The sequence below is a fragment of the Pristiophorus japonicus genome, chromosome 16, assembly GCF_044704955.1.
Source record: "Pristiophorus japonicus isolate sPriJap1 chromosome 16, sPriJap1.hap1, whole genome shotgun sequence".
In the NCBI taxonomy this organism is placed as follows: Eukaryota; Metazoa; Chordata; class Chondrichthyes; family Pristiophoridae; genus Pristiophorus; species Pristiophorus japonicus.
In genome coordinates this window covers 55,855,802-55,881,779 of record NC_091992.1, presented here as the reverse complement: position 1 = coordinate 55,881,779, position 25,978 = coordinate 55,855,802, and the positions used below count along the sequence as shown (strand labels likewise).

At 45.1% G+C, this 25,978-nt stretch overlaps 1 protein-coding gene across 1 annotated transcript in view; it reads left to right on the top strand.

Moving 5' to 3' along the window:
- Positions 1-25,978, top strand: part of ap2b1 (adaptor related protein complex 2 subunit beta 1) — a 249,959-nt gene that overhangs the window by 58,868 nt on the left and 165,113 nt on the right. Inside the window, exons 6-10 of the mRNA XM_070856807.1 lie at positions 586-776; positions 2,939-3,160; positions 5,936-6,056; positions 22,406-22,501; positions 24,997-25,112. Of these exons, the coding sequence (XP_070712908.1) occupies positions 586-776; positions 2,939-3,160; positions 5,936-6,056; positions 22,406-22,501; positions 24,997-25,112 (746 nt within the window). The remainder of the gene's footprint in view (positions 1-585; positions 777-2,938; positions 3,161-5,935; positions 6,057-22,405; positions 22,502-24,996; positions 25,113-25,978) is intronic.

Below are 25,978 nucleotides of genomic sequence, written 5' to 3'. Positions count from 1 at the left end.
GCAGCCAATTTGCGCACCAGCAAGCTCCCACAAACAGCAATGTGATAATGACCAGATAATCTGTTTGCATTATGTTGATTGAGGGATAATTATTGGCCCCAGGATACCGGGGATAACTCCCCTGCTCTTCAAGATACTGCCATGGGATCTTTTATGTCCACCTGAGAGGGCAGACGGGCCTCGGTTTAACGTCTCATCCGAAAGACGACACCTCCGACAGTGCTGCACTCCCTCAGCACTGCACTGGAGTATCAGCCTAGATTTCTGTGCTCCAGTCCCTGGAGTGGGACTTGAACCCACAACCTTCTGACTCAGTGAGAGTGCCACCCACTGAGCCACGAGCTGTGACACTATGTAATAGATGGGAATGTAGACACTGCTTGAATACTGGTAAATGCATAGATATAACATGTAATCTAATATTCTGTGGAGATACTGGAAAAAGGCAGTAAGTTGCTATTTTACATGATCACCGATCAATATTACACAACTAAGTATTTGAATTCAGAGGCTTGTGTTTTTATTCAACTTTTGTACTTTCACCGTGAATATAAAATTCTCTCTTTCCGACATTTCTTCTCGCAGGTGGTTGCGAATGCTGTAGCAGCTCTGTCTGAGATCAGTGAATCCCACCCCAACAGTAACCTGCTCGACCTCAATCCTCAGAACATTAACAAGCTCATCACTGCTCTCAATGAGTGCACCGAGTGGGGTCAGATCTTCATACTCGACTGCCTGTCAAACTACAATCCCAAGGATGAGCGCGAGGCACAGAGGTGAGCTCACGCCTGAGATGTTGGCTTGTGAAAGTACAGTGGAAACCACTAACCAGTCTCCTTAACACCCTGTGGCAAAGGACTGGTCAGGTGGAGGCGGGGGTGAATAACAAAAGGTCTTAAATTTTTTTTAATTGCTTTTTACCAAAAGAAAAAAGAAAGACTTGGATTTATATAGCGCCTTACACGACCACCAGACATCTCAAAGCGCTTTACAGCCAATGAAGTACTTTTGGAGCGTAGTCACTGTTGTAATGTAGGAAATACGGCAGCCAGTTTGTGCACAGCAAGCTCCCACAAACAGCAATGTGATAATGACCAGATAATCTGTTTTTGTTATGTTGATTGAGGGATAAATATTGACCAGGACACTGGGGATAACTCCCCTGCTCTTCTTCGAAATAGTGCCATGAGATCTTTTACGTCCACCTGAGAGGGCAGACGGGGCCTCGGTTTAACATTCCATCTGAAAATGGCACCTCCGACAGTGCAGCACTCCCTCAGCCCTGCACTGAGAGTGTCAGCCTAGATTTCTGTGCTCCAGTCCCTGGAGTGGGGCTTGAACCCACAACCTTCTGACTCAGTGAGACTGCCACCCACTGAGCCACGGCTGACAACAAGGACAGTTCATAGCTGTACTCAGTGAGGCCATTAATCAAAATTCTGAAGAACATGACTTACAATCTGTTAGACTTTGTGGTATCGTATCTTCAAGCTGTTCCCTGCCCCAAGGCCACGCTTGCCTTGGTATCATTGCATTTGGCAAGATCAGTATTATTACAGGACCCGGCAGGTGGGCAGCAGCGCAGGTGCCCCGTCATTTGTGGCTGTATACCACTGAGTTACTGTCATTGTAAACCCCATTCCCGCATCATTTCTTTAGAATTTATTTCAGCTTGTCCAGGTTGTATACAGAGATGGCTGCTCCTGCTCAGTAATGTATAGTTGCTGAGTGTTCTCCATAAATTGGCACTGACTTCTCCCATATTGATGTAAGCGTTGCTAGATTTAAACCGGGATCAATAATGGTTCTTACTCTGGTTATTACAGTGTTGTATTAGTTTATCACTCAGTCTCTTTCATTTGGTGTTAAGTGCGAATGGATTAAATGCTTGTGCCAAATTCTTCAAGTGATTTGTTTTGAGTAGTAAAGTGCAGATTAGTACCCAAGTGTTTTAAGTTAGAACATAAGAAATAGGAGCAGGAGTCGGCCATTTGGCCCCTCGAGCCTGCTCCGCCATTCAACAAGATCATGGCTGATTTGATCTTGGTCTCCGCTCCACTTCCCTGCCCGCTCCCCGTAACCCTTGATTTCCTTATTGTTCAAAAGTCTGTCTATCCACATTGAATATATTCAGTGATCCAGCCTCCACAGCTCTCTGGGGTAGAGAATTCCAAAGATTCACGACCCTCTGAGTGAAGAAATTCCTCCTCATCTCCATTTTAAATGGGCGACCCCTTATTCTGAAACAATGCCCCCTAGTTCTAGATTGCCCCATGAGGGGAAACATCCTCTCTGCATCTACCCTGTCAAGCCCCCTCAGAATCTTAAACGTTTCAGTAAGATCACTTCTAAACTTCAATGAGTATAGGCCCAACCCGCTCAACCTTTATTCATATGACAACCCTTTCATCTCAGGTTAGCCTTGAATCTTGCCCTGAAATTAGATGGCTCCCAAGCTCCAAAGCCGAGTTCTACAGGGCATTCATTCTGTCCGTATCACAATCTCTCCTTGTGAGTTGGCCATAATAGTGCAGCTTCACCCATAGTTAAAAGCGAATGAAAGTCTACAGTAGGAAATACATGCAAACATTGCACCAATGGAAAGCAGCCATTTTGGGCTCCTTCCCTATAGCCCCTTCTGTTGACATTACTGAATGAGAGGAGTTGACTGTATGACCGAGAGACTCTTGATTTTAATGGAGGGGGAGAAGTGTTGTAACTTCGAATTAATCTGGGATCCACTTCAGAACTGACAGACCCTGGAAAAACATGGTGTCAGCTGAGAACACAGTGTACTTTGCCAGTGTGTTTCTTCCAGGCTTGGTTAGTTCCAAATTGGCTCCCATGCCAGTTGAAATTGGATATCGTGGATCAGCTTCAAGCTGCAGGTGTCCGAAGTTTTCTGAAGGTTAACCATGCTTTTTCTTTTCCTTCCTAGCATCTGTGAACGTGTCACCCCGCGACTCTCCCATGCCAACTCTGCCGTTGTCCTCTCCGCTGTCAAAGTGCTGATGAAATTTATTGAGCTTCTTCCCAAGGATTCTGAATATTACAACACCATTCTGAAGAAGCTGGCTCCTCCTCTCGTCACCTTGCTGTCTGGGGAACCAGAAGTGCAATATGTGGCTTTGAGAAATATCAACCTGATTGTACAGAAAAGGTGAGTCCGGGGTGGGTGTGAGACACAACTGCTGCAAGATTATATGGGCTGGATTTTCCGGTCCTTTGCGCTCCGGGTTTTGCCCCCGGAGCGGCGTGAAAGGTGGCATTCAGGTCTCCTGCGCCCCGTCGCAATCCATGCCTCGCGTTGCGACACCGGCAGTACTTTGGACCTTTGCCCGATCCGTCCGTCCGGAAGTGCGCCCGCAATGACCGCCTGGGAAATCGGTGCGGTCTGGCATAGCCGGCGGCGGTGAAGAAGATAAAGTACTCCGAAGGTAAGTGCAAGTGTTTTTAAATTTTTTTTTAGCGATGGGCGTTGTGCTGGCGTGGGCAATGTTTGTGTTTTTTTTTTTAAGGTCCCCCCCACCCCCTACGGTGTCTCTCGGAGTACACACGGCCTGGCACTTTAGTTAATGAGTTTCCCATCCTTGCGCCAAGAAAAGTGTACAATGCCTCCCTTAGCGCTGCGCCCCCGATGCAGGGCCCAGATGCCCAAACTTCCTTACCAAAGCGCAAACTATTCCCGGCCGGTAACTTCCCCGCCCAGCCTCCATTTTCGCTCTGAAAACGAAAAAGCCTAAAATGCAGCCCTATGTTTTTCTCACCATTTCTAGATTCCTATCTACCAGTAGACCTCTTCCATCACAGTGCTTCCTGATGCCGGTGGGCACTTTCTTCACCCCCCCCCCCCCCCCTTCCAGTGCTGCGAGAACCAGGGACCCACTCCCTCAATACATGCACACCAAATAATAATAACCACTTTTATTTATATAGCGCCTTTAACGTAGTAAAACACCAAAGAACCCTGCTGTGTACTTATAAGATACCCCCAGCCATCCCACCGCCCAGTGCTGCGAACCCCATCACTCCTTCACCTCTCCCAAAATGTTGCCACACTGTGACAACCTCTGCTCCATGTACCAACCAAAACTGACCCCCACTGTTCCTGACCAAGCAACAGTTAAGCATTTGAGTAAACCAATTTTGGTTTCACTTAACAGCAATTGGTGCTGTTGCCTTAAAGGGAAACAACTCCAACTTAACGTAGCAACATTGTGCCTTAACGTGGTCTAAAACTCAAGTCTTTATAAAATTGCACATTACCATGACCAGCTCCACATTTACATCATAGAATCAAAGAAATTTGCAGCACGGTAGGAGGCCATTTCGGCCCATCATGTCCGTGCCGGCCGACCATGAGCTATCCAGCGTAATCCCACTTTCCAGCTCTAGGTCCGTAGCCCTGTAGGTTACGGCACTTCAAGTGCACATCCAAGTACTTTTTAAATGTGGTGAGGGTCTCTGCCTCTACCACCCTTTCAGGCAGTGAGTTCCAGACCCTCACCACCCTCTGGGTTAATTTTTTTCCCCTTAAATCCCCTCTAAACCTATCAATTACTTTAAATCTATGCCCCCTGGTTGTTGACCCCTCTGCTAAGGGAAATAGGTCCTTTCTATCCTCACTATCTAAGCCCCTTATAATTTTATGCACCTCAATTTGATCTCCCCTCAGCCTCTGTTCCAAAGAAAACAACCCCAGCCTATACAGATGTCACACTTTCTTCCAGACGCAAAACAATCTTATAATCAGAGTGCCTTTCGGCTGGCGCCTGAACCTGACAGCACATTCTAATTTCAAACTTTCTCAGAAACAGGACGCTGTAACTTGTTGCTTTGAAAATTATTTTTTTTCCCTCCCTGGCTCAGGGCACTAAGGACTGCCCGGCGGCAGTGATCAGCTGTCAGCACAGGCTGGGGATCGAATCTGAGATCTTCCTGGTCGGTCTGTTCAGCTACGCACAGTGTAGGTTCACTTTGAATTATTAGCTTGTGACGGACAGCCTCCAGATTGGAGCTGCTGTTTCCTTGCTGCTCTGCAGGCTCGGCACAGAGTCCCCAGGCCGAAGTGCCAGTTCTCCACTTCCCACACCCCTTGCTCCTTTAAATAACCGAGTCTCTCACAGTGAGAACTCCCCCGCTCCTCTTTGAAATACTGCCATGGAATCTTTTACGTCCCCCTGATTGGGCAGACGGGGCCTTGGTTTAAAGTCACATTCGAAAGACCGCACCTCCGACAGTGCAGCACCCCCTCAGCACTGCACTGGAGTTCTAGCTGAGATTCTGTGCTCAAGTCCCTGGATTGCAACTCGATATCCACGACCTTCTCACTCAGAGGCGGGAGTGCTACCCACTGAGCCACTGTTGAAGCGTAATAGAGTAGGTGATCTGCTCTCATCAACTTTGCCAACTCCTTCCTGTAACAGGCATCTGGGAGGTGCACAGGAAGTACCCTGGTGGTTCCTCCACCATTTCCTTGTTTGGAAACCTTTTGTCATTGTTCAGAGTCTCACACGAAGGTAGCTGGCCTGAGATTGGGAACTCACCATTTGGAGAATTATGAACAAACAGCTGTTCTATTCTTGAAGAGAGTTGTAAGCAAATGCTCTTCCTAAATTTTTGGGGGTTCGTGGTCCCTTTAATGGGATACGTGGCGCATTCAAAACTTCGCGCATGCGCGAAATCTTGTATTAAAAAGCTGGAATGTTGGTAGTAAGGCACAGGGTTACAATAAACCAAACACTGGGAATAGTAAGGACACTGGAGAGGTTATTTCCTCAAGTTTCTTAATGTTAATGGAAAAAAAATCAGTGTGCGTAATATCTGGGGAACCTCACTGATCAGTGACGATAGTAACGACGCAGTGTTGGAGCGAACATGGGGTGGCTAAAAAGAGTAATTTTGTAACGCTTTCTTGTATGTGTTCATTTTTCAGGCCTGAAATCCTGAAGCAGGAGATAAAAGTGTTCTTTGTGAAATACAACGACCCAATCTATGTGAAGCTGGAGAAATTGGATATCATGATCCGCCTGGCCTCACAGGCCAACATCGCACAGGTCAGTGCGCATTCCTTCACTGGTCAGCTCCAAAGCAACAAACAAGCAACGATACTACTCTCTGTGTGGTAATGTGAGAAAGGTTTTAAGTTTTTTTTTACAACCGGAAGAACTACAAGTAAGGAAAGAGATGTCCTGAAATGGCACATTAATGAAAACATAGTTGAATTTTTCATAAATTTAGAATCTCAAATTTCAGCACAGAAGGAAACCATTCAGCTAATCGTGCCAGTGTTAGCTCTGCACTGGAGGTTATTTATACATGTTGGCTGCACCATAAGTACTCAGTTACCCTTGTTCGAACATGTGGGTAATTTCTCCAGTTACTTGTGACAGAGTGTGTCAATGCCACTTTATCCCTCCTTGTCTTTCTTGACCTCTGCAGTGTTCAGTATGGCTGGTTGTGCCATTCTCTTCCACCACTGCTCCTCGGTAGTCCAGCTCAGTGAGTTGGTTCCACTGTTACTTAGCCCAGGGCAGCAATGGATTCTCCTTCAGTTCACACACCTGTGGAGTTCCCCAAAGAGCCATCCCTCCTTCTCAACTACATGCTGCCCCATGGTGATATTATTCCTAGACACAGGGACTGCTATTCACATGTATAGAAACGTAGAAAATAGGCCCTTCGAGTCTGCACTACCATTCAATAAGATCATGGCTGATCATTCACCTCAGTACCCCTTTCCTGCTTTCTCTCCATACCTCTTGATCCCTTTAACCGTAAGGGCCATATCTGACACCCTCTTGAATATATCCAATGAACTGGCATCAACAACTCACTGCAGTAGAGAATTCCACAGGTTAACAACTCTCTGGGTGAAGAAGTTTCTCCTCATCTCGGTCCTAAATGGCTTACCCCTTATCCTTAGACTGTGACCCCTGGTTCTGGACTCCCCCCAACATCGGGAACATTCTTCCTGCATTTAATCTGTCCAGTCCCGTCAGAATTTTATGTTTCTATGAGATCCCCTCTCATTCTTAAACTCCAGTGAATACAGGCCCAGTCGATCCAGTCTCTCCTCATATGTCAGTCCTGTCATCCCGGGAATCAATCTGGTGAACCTTCGCTGCACTCCCTCAACAGCAAGAACGTCCTTCCTCAGATTAGGAGACCAAAACTGAACACAATATTCCAGGTGAGGCCCTCACCAAGGCCCTGTACAATTGCAGTAAGACCTCCCTGCTCCTATACTCAAATCCCCCAGCTATGAAGGCCAACATGCCATTTGCCGCCTTCACTACCTGCTGTACCTGCATGCTGCTGGTGCTCAGCTCTGCTTCTCCACCATTTCCCTCAACCCCACAACCGCTTGTCTGACATTTCAATTAGATGAGTCAGAATTTCTTGCAATTGAATGTCAAAACCGTTGCTTTCGGCCCTTGCCAAAATCTCTGCATCCTTGCATTGACTCCACCCCCTCCCCAGGTCTTCACTCAGGTTAAGCAAAATGCTCGCAGCCTCTGTGTCCTGTTCAACTCAGCTGAGCTACAAATCCCATATCCTGTCCAGTGCCAAAACTGCTTACTTCCACCACCATAATATTGCCTGTCTCTGCCCCTACCTTAGCCCCACTATTGCTGAAGCCGTTATCCCTCCCATGACTTCTTCAATATCCTCCTTACCAGCTTCCAAACTTCCACCCTCCCATAAAATGCAATTTGTACAGAACCCTGTATCCTGTCCTGCACTAAGATCTATGTGCTCATCACCCCCATTCCCACTGACCGACATTGGTTTCTCGTCCCCTTACAGATCGGATTTAAAATGCTAATCTACAAATTGTGTCATGGTTTTGCCCACACTACCTCTGCGGCTTTTTTCAGCTTTGTGTTCCCTCTCGTGTCCTCCGATTCTGGCTTTGTGACCATCTCTCTCCCTCCCATGCCACCCCAACATTCTACCTTCAGCCCTTTGTAGTTTCCTCACCAGACTCCTCCCAACCTTCAAAAGTGCTCACGAACCATGTTGTGAAGGTGCCACATTTGTCACGGTTGTGACCATCAGAATAACTATTAAAGATGAACTGAAGTAACTTTTTAATGCAAGTTGTTGGGAAAGATTGCGGTTCGAAATGTACAATGATTAATTTGGCGAGGGTGAAGGTGACGGTGCTGTTGCCCATCCAAAACAGTTTAAGTATAGGATAAAGGCGAGCTTAAATGCTGGCAGCAGCTAACCCAATGATCATGACTCTTTGATCCACTTATAATCGCCTCTCACCTTGAGCCTCGTCGAGATGAAAAACCTGCTGTTTTAATTTATACTGTGACATTATCAACCAGACATTTTGAAGTGCAAATAATCTCCTAATACAGACCTTGGTCTGGAATGTTCCCTGCGCACCGGAGAGGCTTGAAATATGGAGAGCGCAATGCGTTTGTGCCGAGATTCTACAAGCCCAGGCTTGTTGGATGTGCCAATTACTCTCCATACATTCCAATCAGCTACTGCATCTTTGTCGCTTTCTGAAAGGGCATGAGTCAGAGAGACAATCGGATTCAAGAGAGGATTAATAGCATTAGAAAAGTTATCCGTGTGCAGAAATCAACCCTTTATTGTAATTTAGTAATACCTGCAGAATAAATATTAGCTTGTCAGAAGCTGTTGGCTTTGCTGCCTGTAGTGTAGCAACTAGATTTGTATTATGCAGGTTTATGGCTCTGAATTAAAAATTAATACACCAGGATAAAAAGAAACTATGTGCAGCCTTGGTTTTGTTTTGTTTGTAGAATTACCTATTGGGTAATGCTGTTTGCTGTTCTAAGGTGATTGAAGAGACCATATTGCCTTATTTACCTGGCATACAGTGCGCGCTGGCAATTATCACAGCAGAGTCGTAGATTGTTTTATGATTGATAATCTCATTTCACAAACAGTAACCGGTTTCCTCAATTAACACTGTTTAAAGCTCATTTATCTTTTGAAACATCCCCTCTTCAGTGGTGGCATTGAGCCATGGTTGCCAAGTCTAGGACATTAGGAATGGCTTGATAGTGACTCGGGAGTGGGAATCATGGCTTGAGTGCTGCTACTTGCTTTGCCACTGATTTAAAAAAAACATTCTGAGAAACCCGATTGTTCATCAAGGCATGCTCCGCAGAGTCGGAAACACTAACTCCCCTGCTTCCGCGTAAGTCCCGTTCACCCATCGTCCCTTCTCTCGCTGACCTACATTGGCTCCCAACGACTCAGTTTTAAAATTCTTACCCTCATGTTCAAATCCATTCATGGCCTCGCCCCACCCTATCTCACTAACTTCCTTCAGTCCTACAACCCTCCTCCATCTATGTGTTCCTCCAACTCTGGCTTCTTGTGCATCACCTACTTCCTTCATCCCACCATTGGTGGCCATGCCTTCGGTTGTCTGGGCCTGAAGCTCTGGAATTCCCTCCCCAAACACCTCCGCCTCTCCACCTCTCTCTCCTTTAAGATGCTGCTTAAAACCTGCCTCTTTGACCAAGCATTTGGTCATCTATCCTAATGTCTCCTCCTTTGGCTCGGTGTCAATTTTTGATTGATATGGTTCCTTTGATGTGACTTGGGACGCTTTACTGTGTTAAAGGCGTTATATAAATGCAAGTTGTTGTTGCATTGATCCAGTGAGTATGTTAACCATCGGATCAATCTGTGTGGAGTTAGCTGATGTTGCAAAGGTGGTGACAATGGTGACTCAGTGATGGTTCTTGCTGTTCATCACTGTCCAGTGTCACCTGCTGGTAGTGTCCCTGTGTGGATGGTGAGTGCTGTTCGACATGGTGGAATAGCTTGCTGGCATTCATTGTGACACATTAATAGTAAGCAACAGGATCAGGTCCCGAAGGGCGACTGAAACCCTAAATCAACACGTGTCACTACCTTCAAGAGGGAAGGCTGGGAAAGCTGAGAAAATGGTAAAGTTGGGCTTCTTTTAAAAAGAGTTTCTTAAAAAATACAGTCAGGTAATCTTTGAAAATTTTAGGACTGCATTGCCATAATTCAGTCAGCTGTAATTGGGAAAAAAAAGGGCCAAAAAATTGAGCCAGCACAAACTCCTCAGCAGCTTAAGCTGAAGCTTAAAAAGTGATCCTTCTTTGAACATAAAAGAAAAACCGCATCCATTTGTTGCAGTATTTTCAATGATACTTTGAATAATAATTTAAGTATGACATGAAACTTGAGAATAGGGCAGCGATCCTGCTTTTATCTGCCGCATCATACTGCACATTTATATTAATAGTATGTGCCAAGGGATCTGGGTTCCATTGTGGTTTGCAAAGTTCCTTTGTGATTCCGATCACTCAGTCACCACTGCACAATGGCTTGATGTGTGTTACAAGTGGGCCAAGTGCTTGAGCTGTGCAAAGCATAAATGAGTTGTTTATAGTCACCCAGACATTGAGAAGATTTTGGAGTTCACCTTTTGTTTATGTTGGGAGCTCTGCACCTTCTACTGCTGAGTGTTGCCACGGAGATGCATGTTGTAGGAGTGCATGGTGGGTAGGGGGGGGGGCTTTGCGGCTATAAAACCCAATGCAGTGCTCACTGACCACAGTGTTTTGCTTTAAGTGATTATAGCTTCAACTGCACAAGTTAATTCAGCTCATGTGCCCTAGTTTCATAGAATCAATAAGTCCTTGCCAGTTTCCTGACTGTTCTTGCTGTTCAAACAGAAATAATCCAGAAATAAAGGTCCACAGAGCCTCATGAATACAAGGATAATATTAGAACTGTGTTTTTTTTGAAGATCCCAAAGGCTACACCAGTTCATTCCAATGATAGCGGAGTCATAAATGATCAGAAGGTCGCAGGTTTGGCCCCTGGTCTCTGCTGAACTCCGTAATCTCAGCTATGGTGACATGCTGCATTGGGAATGATGACCGAAGTGTGACAGGAATAAGTGTTACACTTGTAGGAAATATGTGCCATATCTGCAATATTTTCAATATATCAATAGATACATGGGCAAGCTTGTTGCAGAATCAGCATCATGGTATTGTTCTACTTAAGTCATCAATGCTTTAGTTTCACCCGTGCAGTAAAAACCTCGAGATAAAATTCCACTTCTTGTGGAAATTTATTAGATGGGAAAAGTGAATCATAGAATCATAGAAATTTGCAGCATGGAAGGAGGCTGTTTCGGCCCATCGTGTCCACGCCGGCCGACCAAGAGATATCCAGCCTAATCCCACTTTCCAGCTCTTGGTCCGTAGCCCTGTAGGTTACGGCACTTTAAATGCACATCCAAGTACCTTTTAAATGTGGTGAGGGTTTCTGCCTCTACCACTCTTTCAGGCAGTGAGTTCCAGACCCCCACCACCCTCTGGGTAAAGAAATTTCCCCTCATATCTCCTCTATACCTCCCCCCCCCCCCATTTACTTTAAATCTATGCCCCCTGGTTGTTGACCCCTCTGCTAAGGGAAATAGTCCTCACTATCTAAGCCCCTTATAATTTTATACACCTCAATCAGATCTGCCCTCAGCCTCCTCTGATCCAAAGAAAACAACCCCAGCCTATACATCAGTGCATGCAGATGTCACAGTCCAGGCAACATTCTTTTAATTCTCCTCTGCACCCTTTCCAGTGCAATCACATCTTTCCTTTAATGTGCTGACCAGAACTGCACACACTACTCCAGCTGTAGCCTAAGCAGTGTTTTATACAGTTCAAGCATAACGTCCTTGCTCTTGTATTCCATGCCTCGACTAATAAAGGCAAGTATTCCATATGCCTTCTTAACCACTTTATCGACCTGGCCTGCTACCTTCAGGGATCTGTGGACCTGCACTCCAAGGTTCCTTTGTTCCTCTACACTTTTCAGGGTCGTACCATTTAATGTGTATTCCCTTGCCTTGTTAGACCTTCCCAAATGCATTACCTCACACTTCTCCAAATTGAATTCCATTTGCCACTGTTCTGCCCACCTGACCAGTACATTGATATCTTCCTGCAGTCCGCAGTTTTCTTCTTCATTATCAACCACACAGCCTATTTTAGTGTCATCTGCAAACTACTTAATCATACCCCCAACATTCAAGTCGAAGTCATTGATATATACCACAAAAATCAAGAGACCCAGCACTGAGCCCTGCAGAACCCCACTGGATACAGCCTTCCAGTCACAAAAACACCCATCAACCATTACCCTTTGTTACCTGCCTCCGAGCCAATTTTGGATCCAACTTGCCACTTTGCCCTTGATCCCATGGGCTTTTACTTTCATGACCAGTCTGCCATGTGCGACCTTATCACAAGCTTTGCTAAAATCCATTATACTACATCATACGCACTGCCCTTGTCGACCCTCCTGGTTACCTCCTCGGAAAATTCAGTCAAGTTAGTCAGACATAACCTTCTCTTAACAAATCCGTGCTGACTGTCCTTGATTAATCCGTGTCTTTCCAAATGAAGGTTTATCCTATCCCTCAGAATTTTTTCCAATAATTAAGTGAACACTAAAACCGGCGGCCGAAAACTTGAAATGGTGATTATCTCCAGATTTCTCAGTCATCAGAGCTGACTTGACCTATTTTCATCATCTGTCTGTACTCCCACTCACTTCAAGGCGGGTACTGGTTGGCAATCTGAAGCAGGAACCCTGATTTCTTCCCTTTTGATCGAGCCGAGGTGCATAGAGGGTAATTGCAGTGCTCCCACGCCTGTGCAGCACTGATCAGCTAATGTTCCCCAGACACAGGATTGAGTTTGATATCTTCTCAGTCTGTATAGCTCAGCTACTCATTCGATAACCGTACTAATCATTAGGGGAAACTGACTTCTCATAGGTTTGCTGATATTTTAACCTTGTATCAGAATTAAAGTTTGTTATTTAAAGAGAGAAAGATTTGCGCCTTTCACGGCCACCAGACATCTCAAAGCGCTTTACAGCCAATAAAGTACTTCTGGAGTGCAGTCACTGTTGTAATGTGGGAAACACAGCAGCTAATTTGCACACAGCAAGCTCCCACAAACAGCAATGTGGTAATGACCAGATAATCTCTTTTTTTGTTATGTTGATTGAGAATACATATTGGCCAGGACACCGGGGATAACTCCCCTGCTGTTCTTCAAAATAGTGCCATGGGATCTTTTACGTCCACCTGAGAAAGCAGACGGGGCCTCGGTTTAACGTCTCATCCAAAAATCGGCACCTCAGACAGCGAGTGCTCCCTCAGAACTGCACTGGAGTGTCAGCCTAGATTTTTTGTGCCTAAGTCCCTGGAGTGGGAGTTGAACCCACAACCTTCTGACTCAGAGGTAAGAGTGCTGCCCACTGAGTCACAGCTGACACTTTATCTTTATAACCAGGATTGAAACATCATAATGTCAGAGATCCATGTGCATTTAATTATCCAATAGTTAATATCACCGTAGCATGTTATAGTGCATTAATGAGCCATGCCAAGCTGCTGGGTATCTATTGTATCCAGTGGGTTCCTGGAGTGTGTTCTTGATCCGTGTATACCTGTACTAAAATCTACTACGTTTTTATAACTCCATCTTTATAACATTGGAATTTTGTTCTGACCCACTCAATTAGTTTTGTGTGCATGTCTGAGAACATCTGTCCGACTGGCTACCATCAATCCATTCCTCCTAGACTGCCCTCCAGGCCCTCACTCTCCCTAATTCCCTGCCTGTTGCTGCATCTCCCCCACCCTTTCCAAAGTCAACTATCTTTCTTGTCCCTTTTCCTTTCAAACCCACTATCATCCTTCTCTACTCGAAAAGCCCACTCTTAACTTTCTATCCTGTCCAGCTAATGCACCATCTATAACCTTCGCTTCTTGCCTCAGGCCCTTGAATTTGGCATCACCTCCCAGCTCCATGCTCACAACAGAGATTGCCGTGATCAGAATTACTGACGCTATCTTAAATAACTGCAGCGTGCTATGCCTTCTTAATCTCTGTGGCGTTTCATCCTCTTCCACAGCCTCTCCTCCACAGACCCCCTCTATGGAACTGCCCCTGTGCAACTCCATTCCGATCTGCCCCAATATAACCAGTACATTGCCAGCGATGAATTCTCCTCCAATCCTACTATAGGTCACCACCCCCCCAAGGATCTATCCTTGGCTTCTGGACTGCCACCTTCAGTAAAGTCCAATTCGTCCAAAGTATTCTGCTCCACAATAAGCCCTGTTCACCTGTCACTCCTCACATCACTGACTTACATTAGCTCTCTGTGCCCCACAATTTAAATTCCTCATGCTATCTACAAATCCCTCCATGACTTCACCCTACCCTACCCTACCTTTGAAACCTCCTCCTACCTTTTATGCCTTTCTATCTCCTTGCTTTGGCTTGCTTCACATTTTGCTCTCCCCCATCTCTATGCTCCACCTTTGGTGGCTGAGCCTTCAGTCATCTCAGCTCTACTTTCCAGAACTACGTCCATTAGACTTATGCTTCTCTGCCCCCATTCCCTCCTTGAAATGCCTTCTTTGCTTTCTTTGATACAATTTTGATAACTAATTATTTATGGTTTGGCCAAACCTATTGTATATAATAGAATTCCACTCTCTTGCAATTCATTGTTTTTGTCGTATTTTTTCTTGGAAGTCCTTAAAACATGAGGTACAGGATAGAGTTCAATTTAAAAATACTGTCAACAAAATTAGGGTTTAAAATTTTTTATGATAAATAAGAGTACTCCAAGGTGGCCCCAGAACTTTTACAATTTTATTTGAGCCTTAATTTAAATATGTCGGCTACTTTGGGAAAAATAGAGCATAAATTTACCTGTGATAGTTTTTTTTTAAATCTCACACACGTACACCACTAAACTCATCCAAAACTTCCTATTGCATACCTATGGAAACTGAGCCCATGTCTTCAGATGGTATCACCAAAGAGCAGCATGTAGATGAGGTTGAGGAGGGAGCCAAGGGGGGGGACTCCAGTGGATTGGTGAATGAGTCAAGTTCTGATTTCAGTAAGTTGCACTCTAAACTAAGAACTGAATTGAAGTTGCCCTACTTAGTGCCCTGGTATGTCAGAGCTGACTTGTTTCCAGTTGATCTCGGCTAGATTTGAAATGGAATCCTGTTGAAGAAAGGATTATGTTACTCATTTAGCTGCCCACTACCTCCTGTAAAAATAATCTCTATGTCACATGACATCCTTTTACCCTCCACAATCTCTCTGCAGCCTTTGACATGGTCGATGACATCATCCTCCTCTAACACCTTTCTTCCATTATCCTGCTCAGTCGTACTGCCCTCGCTTGGTCCACTCTTACCTATTCAATCGTAGCCAGAGCATCTCCTACAGTGGCTTCTATTCTTGCCCCCGCACCATTACCACAGTAGTACCCCTAGGATCTGTCCTTGGCTCCCTCCTTTTCCTCATCTACAAGATGCCCTTTGGTGATACCATCCGAAGACATAGGGTCAGCTTCCATATGCATGCTGGCAACACCCAGCTCAATCCCGCTCCTCTGCACTGTCGAGCTCCTTGCCTTGACTTCTAGTCCTGGATGAGCCGCAATTTCTCAGTTAAACATTGGGAAAACCGAAGCCATTGTCTTCTGTCTTCTCCCCGCACCCCCACCTGCCCCCAATAAGCTCCACAGCCTCTCCACCAGTTCCATTGCACTTCCTGACCCCTCTGGTTGAACCAGACTGTTTATAACCTTGGCTTCCTATTCCACTCGAGCTGAGCTCCCAACCCCATATCATCTCCATCGCAGCCTACTTCCAGCTATGTAACATTGCCTGCCTCCACTCCTGCTTCAGCCCATTGCTGCTGAAATTCTCATCCATGCCATTTTCACTTTAGACTTAACCTGGTTGGCCCTCTCCTCCACTCTCTGTAAACTTGAGCTCATCCAAAACTCTGCTGCCCATATAGTACTCTGCACCAAGTCCTGCTCACTCATCACTCCTGTCTTCACTGTCCTGTGTACTCTCCCGGTACTCCAATGCCTACAATTACAGATTCGCACTCCTGTTTAAATCCTTTCATGGCTTTGCCCCTCCCTACCTCCCCTAGCCTGACAAAAACAACTTGTATTAATATAGCGCCATTAAGATGGCAAAGCAACACCACAGAACTCTGTTCCTCCAACTCTAGCCTCTTGTACATTCTCCATCCTTCACCCAAACATTGGTGGCCGTGCCTTCAGCCCTCTAGACCCCATGTTCTGGAATACCCTCCCTAAATCCCACTGCCTCTCCACCTCTTTCTCCTCCTCAAAACACACCTGCGATTTTGGTCTCCCTCCTAATAACTCATTTTTTAGCTAAGCTAACATTTCCTTACAGCTGTGTGAAGCACCTTGCGATATTTTACTATATTGAAGACGCTATATAAATACAAGTTGTTAATTGAGTTTTGTCTACTGCAGTTAAGCCTGTACCTACTTTTAGCCTTTCTCTGCTTTCATGACATGAAGCTTCCACTAAAAGTTTGTTGAAAAGGCAAGTATTTTTGCTGTTACCTAAAACTACATGAAGCATATTGCGGATGAGAAAAGTGAAATTGTATATTTGTAAAACAAGCACTAATAAGGATACCCGGGGATGCTTTTGTTCACCTCTTGTACTATTGAAGTGTCAAAATGCTTTTTATGAGTTAGTAGGAGTCTAGTCTCAGTTGATACACTTTAATTGGTAGGTTGCTAATATTGGGATCCTACCCTCAAAACTCTGGGTAATTAAACCTCTTTTTATAAGCTGTATATAATTGTGGACTGGGAGACATTGCTTTCAAAAGTTTTGTGTGTCCCAATGCTGTTATGTCAAGTTTTATATCGAGTATTTCTGCGATTGAATATATTAGTACAAAAGAAGCAGAGGGGAGATGAGAATATTTTTTACGCAGCGAGTTGTTATGATATGGAACGCACTATCTGAAAGGGTGGTGGAAGCAGTAAATTTCAAAAGGGAATTGAATATATACTTGAAAATTGAATATATCCCTCCCTAAACCTCTCTGCCTCTCTACCTCTCTTTCCTCCTTTAAGACACTCCTTAAAACCTGCCTCTTTGACCAAGCCTTTGGCCATCAGCCATAATTGCTTCTTATGTGATTCGATATGAAATTTATTTGTTTTGTCTAATAACACTGCTGTGAAGCGCTTTGGGATGTTTTATTACATTAAAGGCGCTATATAAATAAAGGTTGTTGTTGAAAAGAACTTGCAAATCTGTGGTGAAAGAGTCGAGGATTAGGATTAATTGGATAGCTGCTTCAAAGAGCTGGCATAGGGACGATGGGCCGAAAGGCCTCCTGTGCTGTATGATTCCATGCTTTAATTCAGTATTGTTGTTGTAGGATACATCGGCACTGTTGGGTTTTAAAAAAAACTGGAGTAGTATAAATGCACTTTTGATTTGAATTATATATGCACAGATAGTTCTGGGAGACGAGGAGGGTTGCCATTTTAAATGTGGCTGAGCTAAGTAGACAGCAGCTGCTTGTTGTTGCTCACCCGCAGGATGTCCTCTTCCGCAGGCTGGCTTTGGGATAACAACAGGTGTAATTGGCTCACTTTCACATCTGTCACTCCAGCAGATGTGGGACCAGCTGGATAAGTGGTACCTTCCTGAATATCGCTAGCACAGAATAAACACCTGGGGGAAACTTCCTTTTTTTAATGTTTTTTTAATTTCATTGTCTCTGTGTTCCTGGGCCCACTTCCACAACGGAGAAGGAGAAAGTATGGTTTGCATGTGGCTAGCGACTGCCTGGGCAGATTCTTTTCTTCCATCTTTCCCCGTGTCGCACAGCCTTCCCTTCACGTCTGTCTACTCAGCGTAGCTCACAGTGGGAACTGAACGTACCAGAACTCTAATCAGCATTTATCCCTGCAATTTAGGAATATAGGAACAGGAGCAAGCCATTCAACCCTTCGAGCCATTCAGTTAGATCAGGGCTGATCTGTATCTCAACTTCATTAAATCGCCTTGGTCCTGTAACCCTTAGCTGAAAAAAAATCATTTTCAATGGACCTAGTGGAGAGAGATCCAGATTTCCACTACCCTTTGTGTGAAGAAGTGCTCCTGACATTACCCCTGAACAACCCAGCTCTCACTTTAAGGTTATTGCCCCTTGTTCTGGATTCTCCCACCATCTATCTACCCTATCGAATCCTTTACTGTCTTAAATACCTCAATTGGATCATCCCGTAAACTTCTATACTCGAGAGAGTGCAAGGCAATTTTGTGCAACCTGTCCTCATGATTTAACCCTTTTAGCCCCAGTATCATTCTGCTGAATCTGTGCTGCATCCCCTCTAGTACAGCCCTCCTGAGGTGCGATTGCCCAGAAATTCATTTTAACTGATTATTTTTCTCAAATATAATAATATGTACACATCTTTTAAGTGCAGTCTATGGTGACTGAATCATTACTTTGCAGCATGCAGCCTTAAATTTCAACTAATCTGTTATCTTGAGACTTAAAATGCGGGTTATATGAATCTGAATTTTGTTTTAAATGGAAGTTTAATTGGACCAATCGAAAGGGATAAATTCCTCGGCTTTGATCTGCAATTGGGAAGTTGTTTTTAGTCTGTGTGGAATAGTTGCGATTGTTAAGAATGTGCCCTGTTTACTGATGACTTGGTAACAAGGAGAACAAACACATCTCTGTTACACTGAAAAATGGAAATGTCAGTAAAGAATGCAGAGCTTAATTTACATCCTTTCATGGAGACCTTTGTTTCTGATTGTACCCAAAGTGGGTGTGTGTGGTGTCTGTGTGTCTGTGTGTGTGTGTGGGTGTGATGTTTTTCTATCCTCCATTTCCCATTCTTGCCTGAGAAGGTAGATGGAAGACCTGTACACCCAAGCCCCTGTCAATTTGCATTTCCGCTAACCCAGCCCAAGGTACTTTGTGTTCCGTCCCTCCTTGTGGCAAAGTGACTGGCTCCCGACATTGTACTTGCATCCAAAAACTCAACATGTGGACAATTGTGGGTGTTGCATTGCACGGTGCAGTGCACTGAAGCACCAGCAAGCTGTAGCACTTTGCTCAGGAGTCTTGAGGTGAAAGTTAACCAGCATAATAAGCATGAGCGTGCATATATGGCTGACTGATCGGGCCAGTCATTTACATGCAGAGATTAGTGCTCGAACTGTGATACAAAAAAAAGCTGCAAATGTACAAAATCAAAAATGGAAGCAGAAAATGCTGGAAATTGCACAGCAGCTCAGTCAGCGTTTGAGGGTGCAAATTAGATTTGCATTTCAATTTGGGATTCTACATTATAACTTACAAAGGGTTCCAATCGAAATCCTGTCCATCATTCGTTCCTCAGCCAACACCGAAACGGTTTAACTGTGGAATCTTGCTGTGTGTAAACTGGTTGTTGTGTTTGCTGACATCTCACGTGTGATTGCAGTTCAAAAGTAACTCATTGGTATTGAAGTGCTTTGGGACGCCCTGAGGACGTGAAAGGAGCTAAATAAATGCAAGTTTGTTCTTTAGTGGTTAAAGGTGCTTATTACCGAAACAAGTTCATAACTGTGATAGTTTAATACGATGGGAGTGAAATAGCTTTAGCATTCAGTCTGTGACTGAGTAAAAGGATCATTTCACCTTCACCCTTTCTCAAAAATATCAGTGACTTACGATCGTACTCTCTTAACTGAACCTCTCTAGTATGGTTCTTCAAACATATTTGTGCTGCCAATGCTGAAATATATATAGACTTAGCAGTTTGGGGAAAAAAGACTCCCTCACTGAATAAATGGAGTTTCCACACAGGTTGCACAGTAAGTGCAGCGACTGGTGCAGGAGTGCAGTGGGCCTGCCCCGAACACTATTACTGAAGGTTGTTAATGACAGGCAAGAGGCACCACCATATGAAGGAAGTGGAGTCTAGGCTCTACTTTTCATGGGTCCTGAAAATAGCTAGTCGGGGGTTAAGGACATTTGAGCCTCCTTCCTATTGACTCCAATAGGGTAATGGGGACTGGAAAAATCACATGGAAGAAAAAGCTGGAGAATACTGCTCACTCTCCAGCTGAGCATCACTCTGCATCAATTTTAAGAATTTAAAAAGTGCTTTCAAAGCTAAGTAGTATAATTTGTCTTGCATAGTAAAAGGCCCAAAGCTGAGCGTTTAAATGGAGTTATGCTAGTTCATAAGCAGATAAATGGCTCATTGCTATAATAATGCCTGGGGCAGACTAGTTTGGAATGTGATGCACATTGTTGTAAAATATCTTTAAATCCAGGAACATTTGTCTAATGCTAATATAAAAGCCAGCAGACTCTCCAGAATTCAGCTTGACTCTGATTCCAGTATTGTCACTGACGTACATGTGATGAGTTTGGTAAGTTTTTTCAGAAAGGTCAGCGGATGTGAAGGAAACTAGTTTTTTTATATTAAATAATAACTTTTATTTATATAGCGCCTTTAATGTAGTACAACGTCTCAGTGCGTTTCACAGCAGTGTTACAGACAAACCGATAAATTTGACACCGAGCCACAGAAGAAATGAAGGCAGATGATCAAAAGCTTGTTTAAAGAGAGAGGTTTTAACGAGTGTCTTAAAGGAGGAAAGTGAGGTTTAGGCAGGGAGTTCCAGAGCTTAGGGCCCAGGCAGCAGAAGGCACGTCCACCGATGGTTGAGCAGTTATCATGAGGGATGTTCAAGAGGCCAGAATTTGAGGCATTATAGAAAGGATATTGTCATTTTGGGAAAGTATTTTGTGATTAGAAGTCACATTAGATCCCTTTTGAACGCAGTTGTGTAATATTCATGTGGTTCAGACATTACCATGTTTATACTGTGGGGCAATTGTGGCAACACTGGAGCAAGTATTGGCCTTGGCGCAGTGATAACACTCCCATCTCTGAGTCAAAAGCCCCACACCGCGGACTTGAACACACAATCCAGGCTGACACTTCAGTGCATACTGAAGTAGTGCTGGATTATTGGCTATGATCTTAAACTGAGACACGGGCAGACATCATAAATCCTGTGGCATTATAGGAAGAAGAGCAGGGGAGTTCTCCAACATTCCTCCTTCAACCAACACCGAAACAAATTATTTGGCTGTTGTCTCATTGCCGTCTATGGGACTTTGCTGTGTGCTAATTGGTTGCCACTTTTGCCTACTAAACAACAGTAACTACAGTCCAAGAGGAATTAATTAGCGGTAAACACTTTGGGACATCCTGAGGACATGCAAGGTGCTATATAAATGCAAATTTGTTCATTCAAGATTTATGCACAAGCAGTTACTACAAAGTGACTCTCCCAATGATACCAATGGAACTTTACCTCCAGAGGCATTTGATGAAATGACCTGCCAAGGAGGGTTTTGGTGCCTCTGACCTCACTGCCACCATATTATAGACATTCTTACTGCCTAGGCAATCATAGAAATTCCAGCATAGAAGGATATCCATTCAGCTAATCGTACCCATGCTCCTGGGAGCTACTCAGTTGAATAACATTGGCCCTTTCCCCAGTTTATACAGAATCAACTCGGAAAGTTAATAGATAAACTGAGGACCGGGGAGCTAGTTGTGATTGAATGATTTACTGATTCACAACGCATGGTTCAGTCCATGGATAAGCAAGGAAGCTTGGAGCTTGGATAGAAATTAATTTTCTATTTTGCCTTCAAAAACTGAAAAGCTTTGAATAGAAATGTAAAAGTGTCATGCATTGTAGTTATTGGGTGTGTACGTGCATCAAATTATCAACAAGTGAATGCATTCTTAATTGCTTTTAATGCTGATCACATTTGTACTGAGAGCTAGCAGTGTCCCAAATGCAGCAGTGATCCTCGAAAGGTAATAATATTGGCTGTAAATTAGCCGCTCTTCACGGGATCATTAAGTGGTATGAAAGCAGAAAATGCTGGGAACTCTCAGCAGATCCGGCAGAGTCTGTGAAGAGAGAGCAATGTCAACTGTTCTGTTCGAACATCAAAACATAAGAAATAGGGCCAGGAGTAGGCCCTATGGCCCTTCGAGCCTGCTCCGCCGTTCAATAAAATCATGGTTGATCGGATCTTGGACTCAACTCCACTTCCCTGCCCGCTCCCCATAACCCTTTACTCCCTTATCATTCAAAAATCTGTCTATCTCCACCTTAAATATATTCAATGACCCAGCCTCCAAAGCTCTCTGGGGGAGAGAATTCCGCAGATTTACGACCCTCCGAGAGAAGAAATTCCTCCTCATCTCCGTTCTAAATGGGCGACCTCCTATTCTTAAACTATGCCCCTTAGTTCTAGACTCCCCCATAAGAGGAAACATCCTCCCTGCATCTTCCTTGTCCAGCCCCCTCGGAATCTTGTACGTTTCAATAAGATCACCACTTATTTTGGCTACAGTTTCATTTGAAAAATGTTGCCGTTAACCTTTGAGCTGTCCATTTTAAGAAGGTTCTTGTTTTCCTCAGGTCCTGGCAGAGCTGAAGGAATATGCCACCGAGGTTGATGTTGACTTTGTACGGAAAGCAGTCCGTGCCATTGGCCGATGTGCCATTAAAGTTGAGGTAAGGGCAATGTTTTCAAAAACTCTTGCCACCGTTGAATAAAAACACAAAAAAATTTGCAAAGGTCATCAGACTTGCAAGCGGGTGTCGCCCGACTTCTACCTGCTCGCCAGTCTGATGACCTTTGCAAATGTTTTAAATCTTTGCCGTTCAGGTAGGAATCTTCAACATGTCGAAGTTGCGTTTAAATTTTCTTTGTGAATAACAAGCATTGAAAAAAAAAACCTGCAAACCACAGGCCTCGCGAGCGTTGATACACTGCCTCGCATTAGACTCCTGACATTGTTTTGATGGTGAATAATCAGAGCTTTGATCCATGCTGCCAATAGACTGGCCCCTTTAACCTTGAAATCGACACAATTTGTAACTGATCGAAGGAAAGGTGGAGCCTGCAAACTTCTTGCTGGTGAATGATTGGTCACTTCTGACACGGCTGAATGCCGCAGATATCCCACATTTAACAATTCGCTATTTACATTTGCGAGCTGCGACGGCAGCGAATCAAGGTCCAGGTCGGTGATTGGAGTGTGAGCAGATACAGCAGGAGCGGCGAAGGAGCGGCGAGAGACAATGGAGGGACGTGATTGGGGCCCGGGGGAGGCGTGAGTTCGGGGCAGCACGGGTCAGCCCACACTGCGATATGTGTGCGCACTAGGTCCGTGCAGCAGAACAGGTCTCCAGTCATCCTGGTTAACCCTTGCCACTGGACCAAGACCTAGCTCTGTCAAGCCCGTGTGATGGCTGGTGTGCAACGGCCACCACACGTTAAACAAAATCGACGCACAGGCATCTTCCACACTTCAGGATGTAGTTCAGGACCTGGATTTTTAGGTCCTTCATTGGAACACCTGTGAACTCATCTTTTTTTGGCGTGGAAGCAAGTCATTCTCATTTTGAGGGACTGCCTATGATGATGATTTACACTTGTACAAAAAAAAAAGCTTGGATGTTCAAGCAATTTGACTTTGTGGTGCACTTGTAATAAAGTGCCAACGTTTCTCATTTAAATGCTGAAAGCTAATGGCAATATACTGAGGCATGATTTTACAAATCTGTATGAAGCAACATGATTCAAATGAGTTTTCCAGTGTTGAGCAGCCTTAACCAAAAGCAGCCATTAAAGTAAGGAGCTGAGACGCTGCACCGTGACTCTTTGATCAGCAAAGGTTCGTCAGTGGTTCGAGTGTTGATTGGCACAATTGGAGGCTCATTGTTTCAGCTTTTGTGGAATTCCTTTGTTCCTCGCTCCTTTCCTGAAGGTGCCAACCTGATGCTGGGGTACAGGTGCCAGTGGCCCACCAAAGCCTCACCCAAACTGCCATTCTTCTGAGTGTGTCAGGAGGCTGTTTGACCACGCTGCCCTTGCCTGGCACTCATTCGCACGCGCATTAAGTGCCACTGAGCGTTTGACCATGCTTGCAGATCTGTTGGGTGAAGACGAGGAATGCTGATTTATATCAAAATTGTTTTTCTTGCCTCTCACTAAGCTTGCAATCTTGTAATTTTATTTGTTTGGCTCCCCACTAAAAGCTAAGGGCCACCCTTGTCTTAATATTTAGATTAATTGGGCGGAATTTTCCCCAGGTAGGCAGGTGGGGGAGAGGGGGCCTCAGAGGCAGATGGGAAGCCGGGTTTGCCACAGGCCCTGCCAACTTGAATGTCATGCCTCGGATTCCCGCCCGCAGCCAGCCAGCTTGAGAGGTTGGCTGGCTGCGGGCGGGTAGGCCTCAGAAGGGAGGGGCCGATACAGGGGAGGGATCATAGGAGGAGGATCAGCAAGGATCGGGTATCAGGAAGGGGAGTCGGCAGGGATCGAAGATTGGAAAGAGAGTATCGGCAAGGCTTGGGGATGGCGGAGGGGCAATTGGGTGAAGAGAACATCGGCAGGAGTCGGAGATCCAGAGGAAGGAGCGAGCATCAGCAAGGTTTGGGGATCGGGGGGCGGGTGGAAGAGAGCATCGGCAGGAGTTGGGGATCCGGAGGAAGGAGAGCATCGGCAGGAGTTGGGGATCGGGAATTGGGGAAATCAATAGGGGTCGGGGATTGGCAGGGGCGGGGGCATCTTCGTTTGGGTGGGGGAGGGTGGGAAGGCCTTGTGGGGGATGTCTCTGATCGGGGGGTGGGGGAGGGGAGTGGTATGGTCGTGTTCCAGGATCCAGGAGGTAGATATAAAGCCACTTGCCTCCTAGATACAACTGCTGGGTTTTGCAAATTGTGTGAAACCTGTTCCCAGGCAGTTAAACACAAAAAGGAAGGGAAGTAAGAGGCTTCCAGCCTCATTACAATATTTAAATTGAGGTAACGCCCCGTGGGAGCGGGTTGGCTGCCCGCCCCCTGCATAACAAAGTGGGTGGGTTGGGGGCAGGATCTGGTCGGGAATCCCATTTTTAACACTTTGAGCTGCTCCCAATTTCCAAACCCACCCGTTCTTTAAGGGGAAAATTGCGGCCATCGTTTGGCAGCCAGTTCTGATAAACAATGTGCTCTTGTCCCAGCAATCTGCCGAACGCTGTGTCAGCACGCTGCTCGATCTCATCCAGACCAAAGTGAATTATGTCGTCCAGGAGGCTATCGTGGTCATCAGGGATATCTTCCGCAAGTATCCCAACAAGTAAGTGGGGGGGAAATTGGTGAGTGAATTCTTCTCCCGCCGCTGTCCCAGGAGCAATCTGGGCAGCTTACTGCTGGTGCTCTGTGCTGGGAGCACAACTTCAGTGCCCAATGTACCTGTCAGGCCTGATTTGTGTATCACCGTCTCGCACTGGGCAGCCAAGAGGAAATCTGGACACTGCCTGTGACTTGATAGCACACGGACCGCAGCAGTTCAAGAAGGCGGTTCACCACCATGTTCTTGAGCAATTGGGGATGGGCAATAAATGCTGGTCTTGCCAGCGACGCCCACATCCCAGGAACTAAGTTTTTCTTTAAAGCTGCAGTTTTGACTTAAAGGGTCCAGTCAAATGGAAGTCCAATAGAGAGCTTGAAGGACATAGAAATTGACAGGTGACTAATAAGTAGTTCTGAAATCCATTTATGTCTGCTAGAAGCTGCGATTTGCAAGTCAGTTGTCTTTTATGTTTATTTAAAAGTGCCATCTCCTGTGAATGTGTCTGTGCTGCTGTGTCACAGTTAGGATGGCAGGAAAGCCCAAAGCAGATATCCAGGCACCCCTGCAGTCTGCCTTGGAGGAGTTGGTCAAAGGGCAACACTAATGCCAAATGCAGTAGGATGAAGAACAGGGAAAGCAAGTGTGGGTGTAAAGAATTATGGTGTGGGACTTGGATGGAGTTGTAGCATAGGAGCAAGGGGTATTCTTCTGCTGTGGTAGGGGAATATTTATTCGTGGTTTAAGGAAGCTTATGGTCATTTCTCCCCTTCCGCTGTCAAATACGCCGCGTTGTTAAAGGAAGAAAGACTTGGATTTATATAGCGCCTTTCACAGACACCAGACATTTCAAAGCACTTTACAGCCAATGA